We start from the raw sequence: 21344 nt of genomic DNA on the forward strand, positions 1-21344 counted from the left end.
TGAACCTCTAGACTTGGGTATCAAACCTCATTACTTCTTTAGCAACTTCAAATTTACACTATTTTATTTAGGTCAAGCACTTGTACGGCTGCACGTGTTCACACATTTAACATTTGAAGACTTTGGTTTCTTTTGTTAAATGAAAAACTTATTTTTTCACAAAGTAAAGTAAAAAGGGGCAGTTTTGAAATTAGTATTGAAATTCAGGTATTGTGTTGGCACAAGTATTCAAACACTTCAAACAATACCTAGCCTTGGGCATATAATATACATAGGGCAACATCCGGGAATGAAAAGTGAAGGCAATGTATACAGTTGAGATCTATGAGAAAATGAGCCTACTTCTCATTTGATTTATCACCTCAGTAAACATTGTAAACATGAGTTTATGGTCTCAATCGCTAGTTTCAAGTCTTCTTCAATACAGCATGATGTTCATTTAGTAAATTATGGTCCCATTTAGAGTCAAATAAACCATAAAGCAGGGGATGCTTTAGGGCGTGGCTACATTGTGATGGACAGGTCGCTACCACGGCGTTGTCCGGTCTGGGAGTTGTCCGTGTTTTCGTCTTACAACTTTAACCCTTTCACAGTGTGTTTTCAGTTAATGAAAGTTGATTGTAACATTTTGGTCGCCTAAAAATGTCTTATTCAGCGTTCAGTTTTACTTAGCTCCGCCCGCTCGTGTCACTTCTGGTTGCAAAAACCATGATGGCGACGGCCAAAAACCAAGATGGTGACATCCAAAAATAAAAAAGGCGACGGCCAAAATGCCAAAGTTTAGGCTTCAAAAGCATAGTCCACAAACCAATGGGTGACGTCATGGTGACTACATCCACTTCTTATATACAGCCTATGATAATATAATATTATTTAACACCGTATAGTGAACACCATCTCACCTGGACTACACAGCATAGTATAAAGCACAAGCAAATTTGCCTGTATTCAGAAAGATGTTGTGGGTTATGTTACATTACTGCTACAGTATGTGCCCTCTCCAGGAAATATCTTTTTAATGTGATGTTTACCTTACTGACTCTCTGGATACTTATACATTAACAAGTGCTGCTGTTTTGACACGAGTCAACAATGGAAAATAGGACTGCTGCTGTCACTGTGTTCTTGCCGCTACTGGTGTGTGGGCTGCTGGCAGAGATAATAATAGGAGCGTCTGTTTGGACACATGTCGTACACTGTCAGTGTGTTTTGGCCTTGAGTGTAAGTGAGTGGATATAAGTGAGTAAATGTAAGTAAGTGAACCAGTGAGTGAGTCACACATTCACTCACACAGAGATGGGGTTTCTCATCATAGAAGCCAGTAGGAGACAAGACAATGGGCCTCATGCAGGAATCGATACACAAACACAATTTGTTGTTATTTGATTTCTGGGATTTACTATTTTTTTCATATTTTTGCTCTTCTCTTAGGTAAGAGAACGTTTTACGAGTAGTTGAGAGCACTCTTACCAAGATAAGAATGCACACAGTCCACAAATTGTTTGTTTTAAATTTGAGGAACATAAAAAAAAAAATGCATGAATATCATATGATCAAATTTAATTATATGTTTTAGAGTAATTATAATGATTGAATTATTAAAGAAATACTATTGGTCCACTGATCTCAACTAAGACTATAAAAACCTTGGATGATATTTCGAAAAATATAATAATAATATAAATATATTGCGGCAAACTCAAGCTCAACAGGCAACAACAACTGTCAGTGTGTCAGTGTGCTGACTTGACTATGACTTGCCCCGAACTGCATGTGATTATCATAAAGTGGGCATGTCTGTAAAGGGGAGACTCGTGGGTACCCATAAAACCCATTTTCATTCACATATCTTGAGGTCAGAGGTCAAGGGACCCCTTTGAACATGACCATGCCAGTTTCTCCAAAATGTAGTATAATTTTGGAGCATTATTTAGCCTCCTTTGTGACAAGCTACCACAACATGTTGGTTCAATGGTTGATACCAATGGATTCCTAAGGTTTTCTAGTTTCATATGATAGCAGTATCTTCACTCTAGCTTAATAACTGAGTCCACTGCAACCTCCGAAAGATTTGGACACAAGTTGCATTAAAGGTATTAGCGGTGTTTTGTGAATTAGTGTTAATGTGTTATTATCATGTTAACTTTGACAGCCCTAGAAATAAAGTAAAAATACTGCTTTGAAAAATCACATTAGCAAAACTACTCAAACCACCTTTCATCTCATTTGAAACCCATCCAGTGCAGTAGCCTGTACTGTTAATTAGGTATACTATGGGGCCCTGGAGACTGCCATGTCTCCACACGATTAAAGATAGCACTCTAATGAGGGGAAGGAAGACAACTCAGACAAAAGGAGAGGTGGAGGAGGGATAAATAGAGGGCAGAGATGCAAGGAGAATGTATCATCGTGTTTCCTGAGACAGGAGTGCAGGACCGGTCAGTATACTTAAACTGTGAATAAAACAAAGGGTTTTCGGGTTCACTTCTGACTGAGGCCGCTATGCTAAAAATGTATGCAATCCAAGATCGTTGTATAATATTCACCAAGAGTGTAGTTAAATCAGCTATGTGACATTCAACTTTAGACCGTACAACCAACCTGACAGAAAAAAAAGACAGAGCGCAGACACATTCATTTCACTGCAGCGTTGCTAAATCAAACTAATCTCATCACTGTCAACCAAAGACTGCTGCAATATGCAAACAGAATGAATGTGTTGGCTGGACTGTTTGTGGCAGAGCTACAGTGTAAAAGTTAATCACACGTTGGTCATCTGCAGTGTGATTTAGCAGGTGATTAGGACGTTCCACTTCTATGGTTTTAATAACGATAAAGGTCTTTCGGCAGAGAGTACTCACCTTTAACATTTACCTTTGTGATTTGGTTTACAGGCTTAGAATGAAAGTTAAGCGAGGATAATGGGGAGAAACAAAAATTAAGAAAAGTGGTTACACATTGCAACCTCTGTCCTAAGAACATGGAGCATCTTTGCGGTACTTAAATCAGGGTTGTGCTTGAAGAAAAATCATTTGTACGATGTGTCGCCCCACAAGGCAAAAGTGTTTATAGATGTTCTGCTGCATGGCCACACTGAAAGGAGGGGTGAAAAGACAACTTCCGAGTATACTGGCACATTTAGTCTCATTGTTTAGCAAACAATAGATAATCACACATTCCCATTGTCATACAGGAAACAGCACTGCTAACTGTGAAGTTTCAAACTCAGAAATCTACTTCTAATCACTGTACACAAACCTGGCTGGGATTAAGGTCATATGGAAAGTTTTAATTATTTCTGTCTACTTAAAATGTTAATTATGTGCTGTTAAAGGGTTACCCCAGACTCGATGGAGCAGAGGCCCAGGTGTTGTTTCTTTTTAAGTTTACTTTTGGTCACTTTTTATTTGACAGTGATAGTGGAGAGAGACAGGAAATGTGGGGAAAGAGAGATGGGGAATGACATACAGCGAACCGTCTGGGCTGACGGTAATTGAACCGGGAACTCGCTGTTCAGGGCATTTTCACCCATGTGGTATACTAAGCCCTAACTATTGGCTATCTGTCGCCATAACAGTTTTTTTATTCTAACGAACCCCTAACAGCCTGTTTGAGTAAAGATGCAGCAGGGCTACTTTCATAAACTAAAACTGAAACTAAAACAAATATAAGCATTGAAATATATTGTCTGAAAACTGAAACTAAATAAAAAAATAATATAACATTGCCTAATTAAAAAATTAGCAAAAATAAAACAAAAATTAACATAAAATCATTTCAGTTTTAGTTACAGCATTTGCTCTAATATATCACTACCGGAAAAAGGAATTTGTAAATATGAAAAAAACTAAGCCTTTCTGAAAAACTGAAACTAAACGAAAACTAGCAAACAGACTTAGTTTAGTTTTACTAAACTAAAATTAAATCGAAAAGTCCCGACTAAAATAAAATAAAAACTGATTGAAAATTAAAAAACATAACCTTTGAGAACTTGAGGACTTTTGATGACAGCAGTCATTACACATACAGCAAGGTGTCATTCAAAATAAGCGCCACAACGAACTGTGCATATTAACTCATAATTACTACCTTGCTTAATAATATGTGGCTCTACTTTCCAACCTGTTGCTGCTGTCTTTAAAAACATGTATTCATTCCTCCTGAAAGGAGAGGACAGTAACTTGTCAAAGTAAACACTGATGAGCTATTTGCTGCAGACTTTATGACTTTGAACAAGCTGCCGTTTCCAAGGAATTCGCCTAATTAAAACTCATAACGTGCAGTTCTGTTCCCCAAAAAAGAAACCATTACACACCTACCTCGGTTAAAATAATGAGCAGCAACACACAGTGAGGATTTATGACAGGCTTGGGACATATCTGGGGAGGAGATGAGAAACGATAATTTGTGTGGTTTAATAGGACGATGTTATTTCACTCCGCCCATCATCCCGACTATTGTAAATGGGAGACGGAGAAGGAAGAGGAGGAGGAGGAGGCAGCAGCTGCATTACAGTACAGAAGACCTTCCTCCCAAATTACACTGATGATAAACCTTCTGAAAAAATAAAAGAATAAATCAACACAGAGGACGTTTTGTGAATATGCGATGCGTCAAGACGTAATGAAAAAGACGACTGGATATATATTTTTTCTACTGTGAGAAAGGGGACGAAACGGATAAGTGGACAGCACTTAAGCAGCTTCTCCCTAAGGAGCGACTACAGAGCACCATGACCTGTCTACCCAATCAATTCAGACAGACCCTTCAGGTGGACCGCTGTGGCAACCTACACCATAATAACCCACAAACATGCATCCAGACTCGTAATGAGATCCAGGTTACACAGGGTCTCAGTGTGGACGGCTATTGTTAACCCTTCTGCATTTTAAACGCGGCCGTGAACTGCTGTACATTTCACGGAAATCACGGTAATTTGCCTTCAGCGAGTGAGACAATTACATCACTCTGAAACGTCCTTGTGCCAGATAACCAGCGTTACACTCCTTGTATCTGGCATGTAGATTTGTCTTCCCCTCCGTGCTCTCTCTGATTACGCTAACCTCTATAAACATATCTGTATCATATGAACACAGAATCTGTAGGTAATGGGACAAGATTTTGATTTCCGTTAGTAATCTGAATAGTATTGATCAATCATATTTGAGCAGCCTTTGGTTGCATGCAGGTAAACAGTCCATATGGAGAGCAAAAGAGGCGGAAGGCATTGGCCGAAATGCAATCTCAGAATCTCTGGCTATCGTCTAACGATTCAGCTTTTTTATTAGCTTTTACTTATCTGCATTCATATGCAGATATCTTTTTATAGAGATGAGATGAGACGTTTCCTATCAACTCCAACTCCCTTCTTGAGTCTAATGTTGCTAATTGGACTGTAAACAATGACGGGCACACGGGAGAGGAAGTCTTAGCCAGGATATCCACTGGCTACACCGGAACCAAAGAAATATTGGGCGTTGCGATCAGAGGCTAAATTGTCATCAAACCGATAGTTGATGGGTTCCGAGATTGGGGTTTAGCCACAACAAAAAGGCTCGGCTCAGGTGAGACAAAAACACTAGATCCTACATTTCCCATAATGCAACTCAATAGAATCTTCCGTTAGATCTTCTCAGCCTGGTAAATGCCATCGTCTTAGTAACTCCACACCTCCACCTTTGGAAAGCTTCCCTCATTTTAAATATATTGTTGTTTTGGGTTAAAATGACTACTCTGTTTCTTACTACTACTTTCTCTCTTTTAGAAGGAAACAGGAAATGAACAGCCATCTAGAGGGTGTTGTAAGCTCAACGTAAACATTCGGAGGACAGTCTCATCAGTCCTCCGAACTCACACACATGCACACACTCACAACGCCCTTGAACATGCCGAAGCAAAAATGATATCTGATAAGACTTTAGTGTGAAAAAGGGCTACTACGGTGTAATAAAAGCATGATATATGAGTACATCTGTTATCTTATACAAACAAGTCCTCATAATGAATCATTCAGTTTATCAGGCTGCAACTAAATGGGCTGAATAACTTACTAAATCTTAAATTAAAATAAAAGAAAATCCACAGTGACCCCTGTGTCTCCTTGACAACTGCTCCCTCATCACCAGTCACCACCAGTCATCCCAGCGCCAGCAGCATCCCGCGTCTCCGCTGCTCTGATACAGCTTCCTGCTGTTGAGTGGAGTGGACTCCCCCCCCGTGTGGATCGCAGCTCCAACACTTCTTCCCGCTGCGATAATCTCTATTAAACCATCTGTACCATCGTCTCCCCGCAGCTCTGGCCCCGACTGGGAAAGTCGCTGTCGCTCCCACTACAGTATATACCTCCTTACTGTACAAATGGAGTGCTTCAGCCATGTGAAGTAGATCTGTAAGATGGCAATTGAGGCTGATCCTGTTCCTACGTAGCTGTACTCCGATCAGTGAATTTATTACGATACTGGTACTTAAATAGTATGAGCCTGGTAAAATATGAAACTTCCAGGAGGAGGAGAAATATGAAAAAGTTCAAAACTGAAAGACATTATGTACTATAGGTAAAGAGGCTGATCTATGAAGACGCCCCCGCCAAACAGCGAGCGTTCTAAACAAAACACAGCTGTACTAAAGAAATGTAACAGCTACCTCACTCATGGTTTGAATTATAGACCAGCACAAAAATTACCAACATAAGCCACCTTGTTCTGAACAGACACATTACATTACAAACACTGACAAAACAGAAAACAGAAAAATCAAAACTACTCAGTCCAGCACTCGGGACTAGGCAGGCATGTTGGGAAATGTGGGCCATCCCTGTCGGTAATATTTGCAGGCAAATATTTCGCATTTTTGTGTCGTTTATTCATCATGCCCCCGGTGTGTAACGGCCTTTATAGGGAACCAATCTAAATGCTGATGGTGTCATTACTCTATAGCCATTACATTGTGCAATCAACATTTACTTCATAATGATAAGATAAAGCAAAACAATTTGTCAATTGCCACTTTAAAGTTGGGGAAGCTACAATTGAAAAAAGAGGAGAGTGATATAATTGAAAGTGCATCATTAACAAATCCCCAAAACCAGCCTGTCTGGTAAAGATTACAAATTATTCACCCAACCTGCTGCTAGTTTTTATTTACTCACTTTAAACTGTGTGTAACAGGCTAAAACACTTCAGTAACAAGATGGAAGGAGGCCTTCGACGGCAGGAACGGCCATCAAGGTCGCTGAAATTCCTCTTGGAATAAATCTTTATTAGTCAGTTAATTAATCAATCAGCTCGGTATTGAGGAAAGTGGCAGGGTGGGGGTCATTTCTGAACTCTTAGGGGACGCGCAACAACTTTACCCTCACTTCAAATTAACTTTATTTCAATACACGAGAGTGTATGGCTTAATAGAAACATACTATAATTGAAACATCTGCATGAAGATAAGCAGTGAACAATGCAGTGTAAGCATAAACTGTCTTTGAGCTCATATACCGCATTGATTTTCCATCACTTCCCACATGCTGGGAGAACAATAAATCAGCCATTTAAAAATTGTACTGGCTGTCCAGCAGGGTGGAGTACACCGACCGCTGCTTGGCTAGACACTGTGACAAAGCCCCTGCGGTGAAATTCAAAAAGAAAACTTAGCAGGGGACAATCAAGGACAGAGAGGTTTAATTGAGGTCTCAGGAAGCTCTGCTGGAGCTGAACTAAAACCACAGAAGGACTCCACTGTTGCACGGCCGCTTAATCTTTTCAATCAAAGCCGTGTAAAGGGCCAGGATCAACACTGAGTGCTCTGTTATGCAATGGCCTCCATCATCTCCCGTCCACACCCCGAAAGCCAACAAATATTGTAGATATGGGAAGAAAAGCCCTCCAGCCGTCCACTCGGGCAGCAAACACGAGAATCAATCAGCCGCACAGCAAATCACGGTCGATTGATGTTCTTAAGAGCTTTCAGAAGCTTGGATGAGGAGAGGAAAGTGGCTGTTGTGACATGTCTACTGCTCAAAGTGCTGATGTGCAAAGTCAATACTGATTGAGTCAAAGATCTGACCTCATGAAATATCAACCGGGCTGCTTTAGGCCTTATTATCACAGAGTAATTAGTCCGTCTCTTTGTGAATTCAGCACTGATGTCTGTATTAACAAGACATTGCCTACTAATATGAGAGTTTGATGTGCACTATGACATCATTCTGTGGTGATTTCTGGCCTTTCAAAGCTGAGTTAAACAGATCATGATCACTGTGAAGACCATGCAGAATTTAACTTTGTGGGAACACACATATACCCCAGTTTCCCCTTATAGGCTGAGTGTCAAAGTCAAGACTGACACTCAGTTGATGTGACTGACACATGACGAAGGAAAGGAGCCTGAGGTGTGGAGCTAAAAAGAAAATGTGACGCCTGAAAACACACTAAATTCAAACATGCCCTCCGGGTGTTAAAGTGAGAAACGAGGGTCAGGCAATCTGTAGGAAACAACACACAGTTCAAATAACTAGCAGCAAAAGGTGGAATAAAAAAACACTAACAGAGGATTACAAATTATGTCAAAGCTTTTCCTTCATTCCTCTTCATTTCCTTAAGTGTCGACCTGGAGCGTTGTTGGTAAAGGTCTAGTCATCTGTACAGGGACAGCTGTTCTCAAACCTAAAAATAACCCGCAATCTGTTGTCCACTGTGAACAAAGCACCCCAATCGCTGCGGAGCGGCCATCTGGGGGAAACCTGCCAAAACTGTTGAAGAGATTCACACATAAAAATCTCTAAGTCCAGACAGAAGGGACACCAATAAGGTCAATGACAAGAAACTCCTGGCTGTTAAAGGAATAATTCACCCACAAAATAACCATTTGAATATCAATTACTCACCCCGTGTTACCTTGAATTCTTGAAGAAAACGTTGTTTTTCTCTCATGCCTTCACGGTGAACGAAGAATCAAAAAACAGAGAAGTCTTGATAAATTGAAGTAAATGGGGGCTGCATTTAACAACAGCAAAACTTTATCAAGACATCCGTTTACAAACTCACACACAACTCGTGCAGTATAATCCAGGTCTCATTTATCCAGTCGTATGCCCACTACTTCCCAAACACATGCATCTTCCTCGATCAGCCATACTTTTTAAAACACAACAGACTCGTAGCGAGTAGCGTGCGAGAATGTTTATGCGGAAGTGTTTTAAATAGTAAGGTTTTAGCGAAGATTATACTGCACGAGTTCAATCAATTCATCAAGACTTTTCTCTACTTTTTGATTCTCCATTTACCGTGGAGGCATGAGAGAAGAATGAGTTTTCTTCAAGAATTTAAGGTAACAATGGGTGAGTAATGGTCATTTTATGGGTGAAGTATTCCTTTAAAGTGCTCTTAAGGATGATTTAGATTAGACGATTAGTAGTGGTATAACGGACGGTAGTTGATCCGTGAGCCATACGGTGCAAATAACCACTATAGATGACTATAGCAAAGTAAAAGGATAACATTTAAATTTAAAAACAACAAAAATATCTAAATCAGCCGATATGGCTCATCGATTATCGGCAATCTATCTGCAGCAAAAAAAAACGTGATTGGAGCATCTGTAAAAGTTATATTTGCTCCCTTTTTTCTGCTGATCTGATCCGTGACTCAAAACCGTGATATGATCTGAACCATGAGTTTTGTGATCCGCTGCACCCCTATAGATTAGTGCTGAAATGATTTGTTTATTCATCTATAAAGTTTGAGGACTTGCTGCTTTCTCTGTCTCTATCTCTATCTCTATCTTTGGGCACCGAAGGCTTGCAGTCTGCATTTCTTTCCATTTTCTGACATTTTAAAAGACACAAGATTTATCAGTCAATCAGATAATTAATCAACACATAACCAGATAACAATGAAATAAACGTCAGTTGAGGCCTGAGATGTGACCACTGAGACATATTTTGTGGTGATTCTCAAAATACAGACAGATACTTAAAAAGGTCAAGATGAAGTCCAGCAGTAAAAGAAGAGTAAATGAAAGCTTCTGAACAACATTTTGTCCTGCAGGACTCACAAGAGAAAGCCTCCATCCATCAATACAACAACAACAACAACTCCCTCTGTCTGACATCAACCTCGCTTACTGTCTCTCTCTCTCTTTCTCTGAGCACCAATCACCCACACAGGGATTACAGCTCTTTAGTGCAACACCATAATCAGGCTGCTCTTTAATCTCTCGTCATTTTCTAAACTCTAAAAATGTTATGGCTGCAGTAATGTCTCTAGCATCACCCCCAATGATTCTCCTGGACACAACCAAAGCAGCTCTCTATAGTCCAAACATAACACAACTACAGGCCCTCATCGGCGTCCAATAATCCACAGTACACATGAATATGTTACTGTAACTATAGTACAAATTAAATGATAGAAGAATAACAGACGTGAGAAGAAGAAAAAAAACGTCATTCACAAGGAAGAATTGAGGAGGAACATGTAGTTGTTGCTATGTTAGCCAGTGATAACTTGTTTAGCTCTCTCACTGTATATATTTTGTACATGTGCATCATATACAAAATATCAAGTAGAATTATTTGGTACTAAAGTAGCATTTATTTATTTATTTGTTCACATGTCTACGAGGAAAAGAAAACTCAAATGAGAACAACAGAATATAAAAATTATATTTTTCAGCTTGCCATTTAGAGCATGGCTTCACTGAATGACCCCTCTGAGACTTTGAACCTCTGTGAAAATGGACCGTTACAAAAACGAACACTCAGTTCAACACTGCGGAAGAAGGGCACTTTGTCCTTGCAGCTCAGCTCACAACACTGAGAATACAAAGGAGCCCAGGTGGATCGTGAGTGGGGCACGTTTTGATAGCTCTTTCCACAGGGTAGAGCACAGCTGATGAGAAACAGTCAATTATTCAGACTCATCATTCAGAGTCGGGCCAGTGTCTCTAGGCCAGATCCTCTGACCCTGTGAAGGCACAGACACACAGTGAAGAGACCGTCCACACACTGTATTGTACGCTGAATGTTTCATCACAGCGCAATGATTTCTGATTTATTTAAGGAAAGTTCAACCAGAAGAAGAAAGACGATTTTACAGGATAAAAAAAATATACGACTTAAAATAAAATGCCTGTGAACAGATGGATCGAAAAGTCTTCAACAATCATCCGTGGCTGCAGCCAAGCATTTAAATCATGACACTGTGGACATAATGTTTATGGACACCAGTTCAACTTTTTTTTGTTTAACAGCTACATCATCACCGTTAAAGGGAGACTTCTGTATTATTCAACCAGGACCCTATTTTCCCATGTTTTTGTGTTAAGGTGACAAATGGGGGGAAAAAAACTTTTGAAACTGGTCCAGTATTGAGGGAGAACGCTAGCTGTCTAACCAAGCCTCGCTCAAGGAGAAGTCTTGTTCTGAAATCTTGCATCGCATCCACATTGTTGAAATCATCTAAATATTCAGCCATGACATTGAAAATCTTTTAGATAACACTAAGATACGCTTTCTGTACTCCAACACAACAAACTCTGACAACACTCTAATTAACTTTCATGAACTGAAAATACACTGTGAAAGGGTTAAAGTTGTAAGATGAAAACACGGACAACGCCGTAGTAATGACCTGTCCATCACAAGGTAGCCACGCCCTAAAGCATACCTTGCTTTATGGTCTATTTGACTCTAAATGGGACCATAATTTACTAAATGAACATCATGCTGTATTGAAGAAGACTTAAAACTAGCGATTGAGACCATAAACTCATATTTACAATGTTTACTGAGGTCATAAATAAAGTGAGAAGTAGGCTCATTTTCTCATAGACTTCTATACAATCGGACTCGGAGTCGCCCCCTGCTGGTTATTAGAAAGAATGCAAGTTTAAGGCACTTCAGCATTGGCTTCACTTTTCAGACCCAGAGCTTGCCCACTGATTGTAACACCACAGTTTCATAATCCTTTTAAACACTGCAAATAAAGTGGATGGTTGGTGTATGAACGTCTCCATTTGCAGTTAAGAACGAAAGTGTAATCACAGCCTCATGTTACTCATTGAACAATAAGTTTAATTAATGTCACAGATTTTAATTTGCGGGGGGGTGGGTGGGGGGGGAGAGCACTGCTTGCAGTACTTGTATAGCAAAGGTCAGATCCGTGCATCCCTACTTGTCAGTGTTCACTGGTAAAAATATTCTTCAGCGCTACATGTCTATTTCCCTCAGCGGTCATGATGGAACTGGGAAATTAGTCTGCAAAACTGCTAGTGTAAACAAATTGAGAGGAGATTACACATCAGCATTATTTCAATTTGCTTACATACAGTAAGAGGCTTATCCCATTAGGAGATAAAGGGGAAAAGTTCATTTATTGGCAAATTATTTGGGGTCTGCTCATTCTATTAAAATGTAGGCGAGGATAGGAAGCAGAGAGAGAGAGCAGGGAGGAGGGAGACGGAGAAATTATACAGGAGGAGATCAGCACATCTATCACTGTCGCTGTGCAAAGTTAAAGCTCAAGTGGAAATCAGAGTTTGGCTCGCTTAAGACTTCAAGGACGGACGGACGGACACACACACATTCACACACACTTCCTGTGGGCTGCAAAGGTGGGGAGTCCGGGGAAGTTTGAGTGAAGGAGGGTCTCAGAGGACAGAAAATGTTGTCAGAGCTGCATCCGACAGAAAAGCAGGCATGGCTCTGCACATTTACACATTTGTAGACAAATTCTTAGTCGACACACACTCATACGAGGTTGTCGACTAATGGATTAGTTGATTTAATTGACAGATCAGTAAAACTGAGTTGCTCCACAAAGAATCACACAAAAGCACCGCCTTAAATCTTGTGTTTACCAGAGATGTGTTTCTTAGAAATAAGTCATTCAGTATGAAAAAAAGCATAAAAAACAACTAAAGAAATCTGAGACCAAAACGATGGATCGACTAAGAGGGGCAGCCCTAGTTATCCTTTAACACAGGGAACACTTGACCATCCTTTAAGAAAGGAAAGGAGATAATGCCGTCCCACAATTCCTTGTGGCAGCACCACGGCAGACCGACGTCAATAAAATCCACCATCACATAATTATGTAGCATAGTGTAAGTGCAGTCAGATTCTCGGTTGTCTTTTCCTAAGTCCTTATGTATTCTCCTTCAAATATCAACAATCTTTCTCCAGAATTGCTGACTCCACCTTTAAAAAGAGGAGGCCTATAACAAGTGGTGTCTTTTCCAAACTACTTGGCAAGTAACAGGCAGGTAAACAGAGGTTCGTGCATGCTGGACTTACCAGAAACACCCGGTACGCATCTTTCCTCGTCACAGATCCCCAGCAGGGATCGGTATCGTTATAGTTCACACTTCCAGCGCTGCAGGAGTGGTTTCCACTGCACAAGGAAAAAAAAACACAAACACAACAGAGATCAGTGTTTAACCCCAACCTTGTGAGATGTCGCCATCTGAAACCGATGCACACTGCAGGCCGTCACCATTATGATTTACATTCAAAGTTTGAACTCTCATTACAACTTGTCATGTTAAAAAAACATCTGTGCAGCAGCGGTTGTGTAAACTTAAAGAGTGTCTCTTAAAAGTAATCACAAGACCGATCATTGTTGCGTGACAGACAGAGATTTTGTAAATTCTCCCCAGCTCTGCTCACGCTGCTAACAAGTCTGCAGTTTGTGCCTTCAGGCAAAGAAAACTGCTTTTGAAGTCTCAGTTACATCTCACACTTATTCTTGCTGGAAGGTTAGCAGGGTTTGGACCACAGTGGAAGAGAATTTAATACGATAAGACGGCGTCAGTGTGCCGTGCCTCGGGACAGGATGACGTAGGCCTGCTTTGTCACAACAACAATTAGAAGAAGAAGAAGAAGCAAACTTTACACTGTGACTTATCCAACTCAAAATCACAACTGTGATTGTATTATTGTAAATTTATTCAATGAAAATGAAGGAAACTGGAAGTTTTTCAAATGCTTATTGAGGGTAAAGTGAAAGTATTCGTAACATAGTGTCCTGATGAAAGATAAGAGCTCAGTCTAGGTAATCATTCATCTTTCTGTCTGTATGGCTTTATAAATAGAAGAAAGGAGAATCTCAGTGTGTTTTGTTTTGGCTCAGGTTGGCTGTTACGGTTACGCCTTTCCGTTTTCTTTGAATTACAACCTATGGGTCATCATTTCCGTTGTGTTATTTTGGCACTAAAAAGATCTCACTGATAACTTTCATTTTTGCCCAAAATAGTACTTGTGCCCCTTTGACTCCAAGCCCTATTGTCTTTAAAACGTTTTGAAACTACCTGAACCAATCAAAAGACATCACTGTCAGAAACTTTAACCGTCCCCATTAGGAAATCATCTCACTACAGCAGCACTAAGGATCTGCAGGGCAGAGACTGTAACTATATAAAATACCTTATTCTCGCCCAGTCTGGCTAACAGACTTGCAATAAAAATCTGCCTGGAAGCAAGTCAACACGACTCAGACACCAGGAGCAGCGATAAGAGGTCAGCGGGCCTAAAGGCCTCTGTCAGCAAAGCTTTATTGTCTCAATCTTGAGTTCAGAAGGACCAACGTGTTGGGGAAGAGGAGCCAATGAGATTAAGACAGATGTGCTCCAACTTGCCAAAACAGAAAGTAGCAAATGTTCCAAATGTTCTTCAAGAAGAACGTCCATAAAATCCATCTCTATATAAGTCTTATTTCGCAATAAAAGTGAGAATGAATATGATAAAGTGTGTGTATTGGTCTTACCAGGCGACTTCCATCAGTGATATAGGCACAGCTGCTGCGTAGATGGCCAGGTCTCCGTACAGATAGACTATGATGCAGATGTAGAACATATTGACGCCAACTGAAACACAAAACGAATAAAGAGTTTGTCTACGTGGGAAAAATCAACATTCTTCTTAAACTATACTTCTGCATAAACAGTCTCACGCTTGTGCAAATAGTATGATTTTAGTAAAGATGCATGTGTTTGGGAAGTAGCGAGCATACGACTGAATAAATGAGACTTGGATTATACTGCCTAAGTTGTGTGAGAGTTTGTAAATAGACGTTTTAATATAGTTTTACTGTTGTTAAACGCGGCCCCCCCATTTACTTCAATTCATCAAGACCTTTCTCTGTTTTTTAATTCTTTGTTCACCATGGAGACATGAGAGAAAAACAAAGTTTTCTTCAAGAACTCGAGGTAACACGGGGTTGAGTAATTGATATACAAATGATCATCTCTTTAAAGTAACACGAGGTCAAGAGGTGAAGAGCAAACACATTCTTCATCTTCTCATCAGCCGTCTAAATACTTAATCATGAAATATAGTTGATCGACCACATGTCAAACTTTACCACTATGGTGCCGTCTCTATTAAAATGTACTCTCGTCCACACCTCCGCTCACTACATCCCTCCATCCACATCGCTTTTCTGGGACAGCAGAGGCACATCTTATTGGTCCAATGAAAAAATATTAATAGCATTAATTAAAAAACTAATCACTCCATGAAAGCGATTTTCCCCGTCAGCCTTTACTCTCCACAGCAACAAGCTCTTCCCCATCTGCCCTTTTCTCTCCCTCCACACTCGACTGGCAGGCCCCGGCCCCGACCGGCTTTGCCAGGACAAGATGGAGGGCTTTAACCAGCAGACAGACCATCACGGCGCACCACACATCCATCATGCTCTTGAATTCTCAGAGGGGGTTCAAGCGTCCAACTGGACCACTCAGCTAATTCATTACTGCCAAGGAAATTAGAGCAGAGTGTCCATTAAAAAGGAATAAAAAGTGACAGATTCACAGCTTTGAGGGCTACGCTGGTTCTTTTATGAATTAAAGGCTGAGGGTGCCGATCAAACAGTCAGATTAGAATGTGATAAAAGTTGAAAACATGAGGAACTGGCAGCCTATAAACAACTAAAATCTGTAATTTTAATCAATGGTTTGTTTCATTTGGTCGGTGCTGTGGTTGTCTGACAGAAGCTGTCAAAAATTGACTTTTTAATCCACTTTTAAACCAGATTTTTATGATACAATTTATAGATCTTGGTTGTTTTTAAATCGGATGAAGAATTTTAGTCATCGGACGTCTGAATCTTAAGTTATCAGAGAAACGAGCTGAGCAAACGTTAGCAGCAGCTCAGCTCGCAGACCTTCTGGGACGTCCTGTGTCTGCCGAACAGCATCAGGTAAACACAGATTTTTAATATGAAACTGCTTTATTCAGTGTTTTTACCAGTTTTAAATCAGTGGGTCTGTTTGTTTTGGAGAGGACGAGACCTCTGCTGATAATAAAAACCTCCTGAACGATGAACACTGAAGGAATCCTAACCAGGAGAAGCTGACTGCAATGAAGACAACACCTCCCATGATCCCACGCTGCTTCATCACGTCACCAAACTCCGTCTTTTGCTGTTGTTTTGATTGAGGGACCCATAGCGGCAGAAAATTACATATTGTACGTTTTACACGAAAAGAAGCCAACATTAGAGACTGCAGGAAGTCAAAATTAGCTGATACAATTATTTTCTCGATTGTTTGATCTATAAAATGTCAGACAATGTAAAAAACCAACAACTGCCCATCACAGAGCTTACTGTTGCTTGTTTTGTCTGACCAAAAGTCTAAAACCCAAAATAATCAACTTACACTGATACAAATCAGACAAAAAGCAGCACATTTTCACATTTAAGAGCTGGAAACTGAGAGTTTTGACATTTCAGGTTTAAAAATGACTTAAACAATTATTAAAATAGCTGCCAATTAATTTTCTGTCACTCCATATTGAGCATGCATATAAGCAAGTGTAATTTGTTGCCAGGCCCCCTGGCATCATGCGGTGTTCACGCTTAAATAATTGAATCAGAACTGGCATATTATTCTTTTGATCATATTCTAGCCATGTTTCAGCTTTGTAGCTGTGTGTGACCATTTAATAAGTGGCTTTTAGGGCTGAGTTTGTGTATATACCAAAACTGTATTGTTATATCTATATGTTTGCCTCTATTGGCGCATCACATTTGATGATGGTTCTGTGAATCAATTCAAAAGTCTCTTTGGTGAGAAGCCACAAAACATCCAACCCTCCAATTCCACTCAAAAGTCAGAAAAGAGATAGAACTCATTACATGAAAAATAAAGTCATTTTCTAAAATATCATACTAGTTAAAAGTGGTATTATATGCATTATATGTAATTTTGAAGGTAACTTCAAATAAATCAATAAACGCATTAACAGACAGATTGAATGGGGCAGTCAACAGAGAGGATTGCAATGATTGAAGAACTTTGAAATGCCGAGTGAAAAGTATAACATGACCCATTTTAGGAGCCCAAAGAACTTCTGTTTGCACTTTTTAACTGTGAAAATGTCCTTTCTTTCTACCTTTGCTGTACCATGAGGTACAACGGTTTAAATTCTAACCTGGGAAATACTTCATTTCTGATTGAGTTGCATGATCTCACCGTGCCTCTAACATTTAACATTTAACTGAAGTTAAATTAAATAAGCGGTTTTGTAGAAACATATTTTTGTATTTTATCAAAGGAAGGTTTTGAAAGTATGGTTTTGGTATCGAAATTCAGGTATTGTATCTTCAATAGTATCGTTTAAAACAATAGCGCAGTAATTTGTAGAGTTGCATGAAATCTTTTGGAAATAAGTATAAATACATGTATCATCACAAAATCAGCATTAACATGTTGACAAAGGTTTTGGATGGTTCCAGCGCCGCCGTTAGGCACTTAGGTGCACTTAGGCACTAGGCCTCTTTCACATGAGTGGAGGAAGGAAAATAACTCTGGATTCGGCTATTAGTGCGTTTTACAACTTTTAGGACCTAATGATTTAAATAAGGGACATTAGAGTGTTCGTACTGGGAAGTTGATTCACCTCAAAAAAAATTATCCGCTGAGTTACAGACGTCTCTTTCCCGATGTAAGTCTATGGGAAAAAGTATTTTTGGGCCCGATGGCATCACGTGACGGATACGGAAGTTGTAGTACCGCTGTTTGGCCACTACGAAAATTGGCATCAACGACCGGCGCTCTTCCTGGGGGCTTGACGTACACACGCTGTGCCGGAGGGAGCACAAACAGCCTGGCCATAACACTGCCATTTGCCACTGAGGTGTCACAGACCTTGCGGTAAAGACAGCTCAACTTTGGAGTGATATTTAGCCCCTTTCCCAGTAAGCTAGCATGAAATGTTTGGTATAAACGGATTCATCGCAATCTCCAGATTCATATGATACCACTGTATGTCCACTATCTTAACAACTGAAACCCACAACAGCCTTCAAAAGACAGTAATGTTAATGCCAGTCAGATGATCCACAGGGTTTTGTTTTTTTAACCAGAGGGTTACAAGTAGGCCAAGTAAACCAAGAACTGAGGGGGAGAATAATTCCAATTGTAAGATCATGGGGATCAATGAGACAGGGAGATAACCTATGGTTCTATTTTTCACTTTTAGATGGTTCAATTATGTTAGAAATAGGCCTATCAGTAGGCTACTGTTTAATGTTTGGCCTATTCAAACAATTTCATTTAAAACATATATATATACTGTAAGCTTACCTTGCTTTTTTCAATATGTTACTGTGACTGGTGCATTCTGGTCAGATTTAATTCTTATTTTTGGTCTTATAATCAAGGTCAATATGGTAGCTAGCAGGTTAAGAGGCTATGTCAATCCTGTGCGCACAAAAACAACACTATTGAAGACCCTACCGGCAGCGCGCGCTTTGCGAGTGCACAAAAAAAATAAGCGGTGGAGGGGCGCCGGCTAAACTCTTGCCTAGGGCACCAAATTGGTCAGGGTCGGCACTGGATGGTTCACCTGTTTACTTTTTGTCAAGTGCAGGTGCAGCAACAAAAAGGTTATTTTCATGCACCCTCAAATGGAAAATGCAACATAAGTAGTTCTGTAGTGAAGCAACTGATGAAATGAGGTCAGACTCAAGCAGAATGATATAATATGATATTAATATATAGTCCAAGTTCAAACTGGATTGGCACACAGTGTGATTTAGGGTTAAGGAGGAAGAAGGCAAATTAATTCTATCTCAGCCAGCTGAAGAAACAAACCCTTCTCTACTCATGCGTAATGTCTCCTGTGGCACCACATTGGACGAGGCCTATTAGTGTCTCAGTGGCAGATAGCAGAAACAGGACGTACTGTACTCTGCCGCCGCTGTCAGTAAGCGATAGCGGGGCGAGAGCCCTGCATGACCACAGGGATGCAGGCCTTCACGGCACTGTAACTAATATTTCTCAATTACCCAGAGCCACGGGCAAAAAAGATGCAAAATGGGTCTTCACGTATACGAGCCCAGTCTTTCATGTAGCTGTGAAACGCATCACTATCCATCATCGCTTTGCTTCTGACTGACAGCAGACCTGACAGCCTCTCTGAGAGCAGCTACAGAAAAAAAAGTATAAAGATTAAACAGTCTGTCTTTAATACTGTACGTTACATAATAGGAATGGAAAAATAAGTTATTTTAAGTATCCTATTATAAAAAGTCTGCTTTGACCTCCTGTAAAGTCACAAATAACTCATGAGGATGTGCCGCCGTCACACTGAGAACGTCTGAAATAAAAAGGGGGAATGTTAATTTTAACTTTGAATTTCACCTCATTAACCTCCTTATATTCCAATTCTACTTCTTGTGGGAATAGCAGAGTCAAATTTTGATGAACTGAGATTATAGACTTCCACAGATCAAATCTAATTTGAGCCAACCCCAGAGACAACAACACCATTAACAATATGTCTCTAAAAATAAGTAAATAGGACAGTACAGTGTAAGTCATGCTCAGTTTAGGTCTACCTCGTCAACACAAATGGTGTGATGCAGGTGACACACTGAATGTCTGTTATATTCTCGATAAATCATTTGATCAGTAAAACACACAAAAACAGAAAGATGCCAACTGTAATTTCCTTCACTCCAATGTGATCATCAAACGTCTCGTTTTGTCTTTCCAAAATTCAAAAAGAATCAATTTCATACAATGTAGGTCACTGGAAAGCAACAAATTCTCACATCTGAAAACCTTGAACCATCACAATGTTTGGCTCTTTTGCTTGAAAAACGTAAAAATAAACAGTTTATCAATTATTAGAATAGTTATATCGGATTCATTTTCTGACCATCAACAAATCATCGGAGCTTTAATTGACACCAAAGTAACTTTTTTTACATCCAGAACTCGGGGAAAAGATAGAAAGATTCAGATCTTAGCTATGGCTATTTTTAACAACATCAATATTCAAGACTTAAAAAGAAAACTGACAACTATGTATCGGCCTATCATGTCGATTGAGGATGATACAATACCTGCCGCCGTTATTTCTGTAAGTCAACTTACAACAAAAACTTGTATGGTGCCGTCAATCTTATCCATGATTATCACCATTTTCTGGCGCAGGAAGATGACATCCCCATTCCTAATCATGCCAACAAGACTCTGATTGGCTCGGTTGTTATATTTTTTGCATATGGCAAATTTCTGAAAAATAAAAAGGCAGCTAGCCTAAGACTACTAATTATATTTATTTAACAGGCAGCATTTATATTTTGGTTTAACTTGAACTTGAGAATTGAAAAATACTAAAAAGTAAAAAGTGTTTATTTGTGCAAGTTTAGCACCAATAAATGTTACCTTTTGCATTTACTTTTTTCCAAATCTAAAAAGTCCATTATCTGTACACACTTTACTCTGTTTTCATGCCATAATTTGCCACACCGCCTTTATTAGCGCACAGCAGACTGGAATAGATCCTGAAATTAGCACCACTATGTACTGAATCCAGAATCGATTCTGAATCGAATCGTGACCCCAAGAATCAAAATCGAATCATGAGATTGATACCGAAAGATTCACACTCCTAATCTGACGATTTTATCGTGACTGATTCACTCACAACATGATCATGTTATAAGAACATGACTGACAGAGAGAAGCAGGCAGTAATAAGATGGGAGGTACAACGCAGCAACAATGCTATCATAGATGACGCCATTTCTTCTTTAGGCTTTGAGCAGATGTGACATGACGTGGCCATACCTCAGCATGGATTCTTCTACCAAACTGCCCAGTAAAAGCTCCTTAAAATGGCAATATCATCTATTTTCTACTGCTGTAAAAACATGCTAACACACCTTGAAACCAGAAATGAGTCTTCCAAAATCTGAACTACTTCTATTACTTTCTCCCCCACAGCTCCACATATGCCTCTAACCACCAGGAAGCTGAGCTGAGGTGTGAAAAGACTGAACAGATTGTAAACTTAAACAACATAACAGGCCTTCTTTTTAAAAAAACAAATCACACTTTCA

General features: G+C 39.8%; 1 protein-coding gene across 2 annotated transcripts in view; it reads right to left on the reverse strand.

The window, feature by feature from the left end:
• tmem104 (transmembrane protein 104) overlaps positions 1-21344 on the reverse strand; it is a 64376-nt gene that overhangs the window by 29745 nt on the left and 13287 nt on the right. For both annotated transcript variants that reach the window (XM_037792183.1, XM_037792184.1), the window contains exons 7-8: positions 14754-14853; positions 13286-13382 (exon numbers count right to left, since the gene is read on the reverse strand). In XM_037792183.1, coding sequence (XP_037648111.1) covers positions 13286-13382; positions 14754-14853 — 197 coding nt within the window. The remainder of the gene's footprint in view (positions 1-13285; positions 13383-14753; positions 14854-21344) is intronic.

This window comes from Sebastes umbrosus, chromosome 14 (genome assembly GCF_015220745.1).
Source record: "Sebastes umbrosus isolate fSebUmb1 chromosome 14, fSebUmb1.pri, whole genome shotgun sequence".
Taxonomy (NCBI): domain Eukaryota; kingdom Metazoa; phylum Chordata; class Actinopteri; order Perciformes; family Sebastidae; genus Sebastes; species Sebastes umbrosus.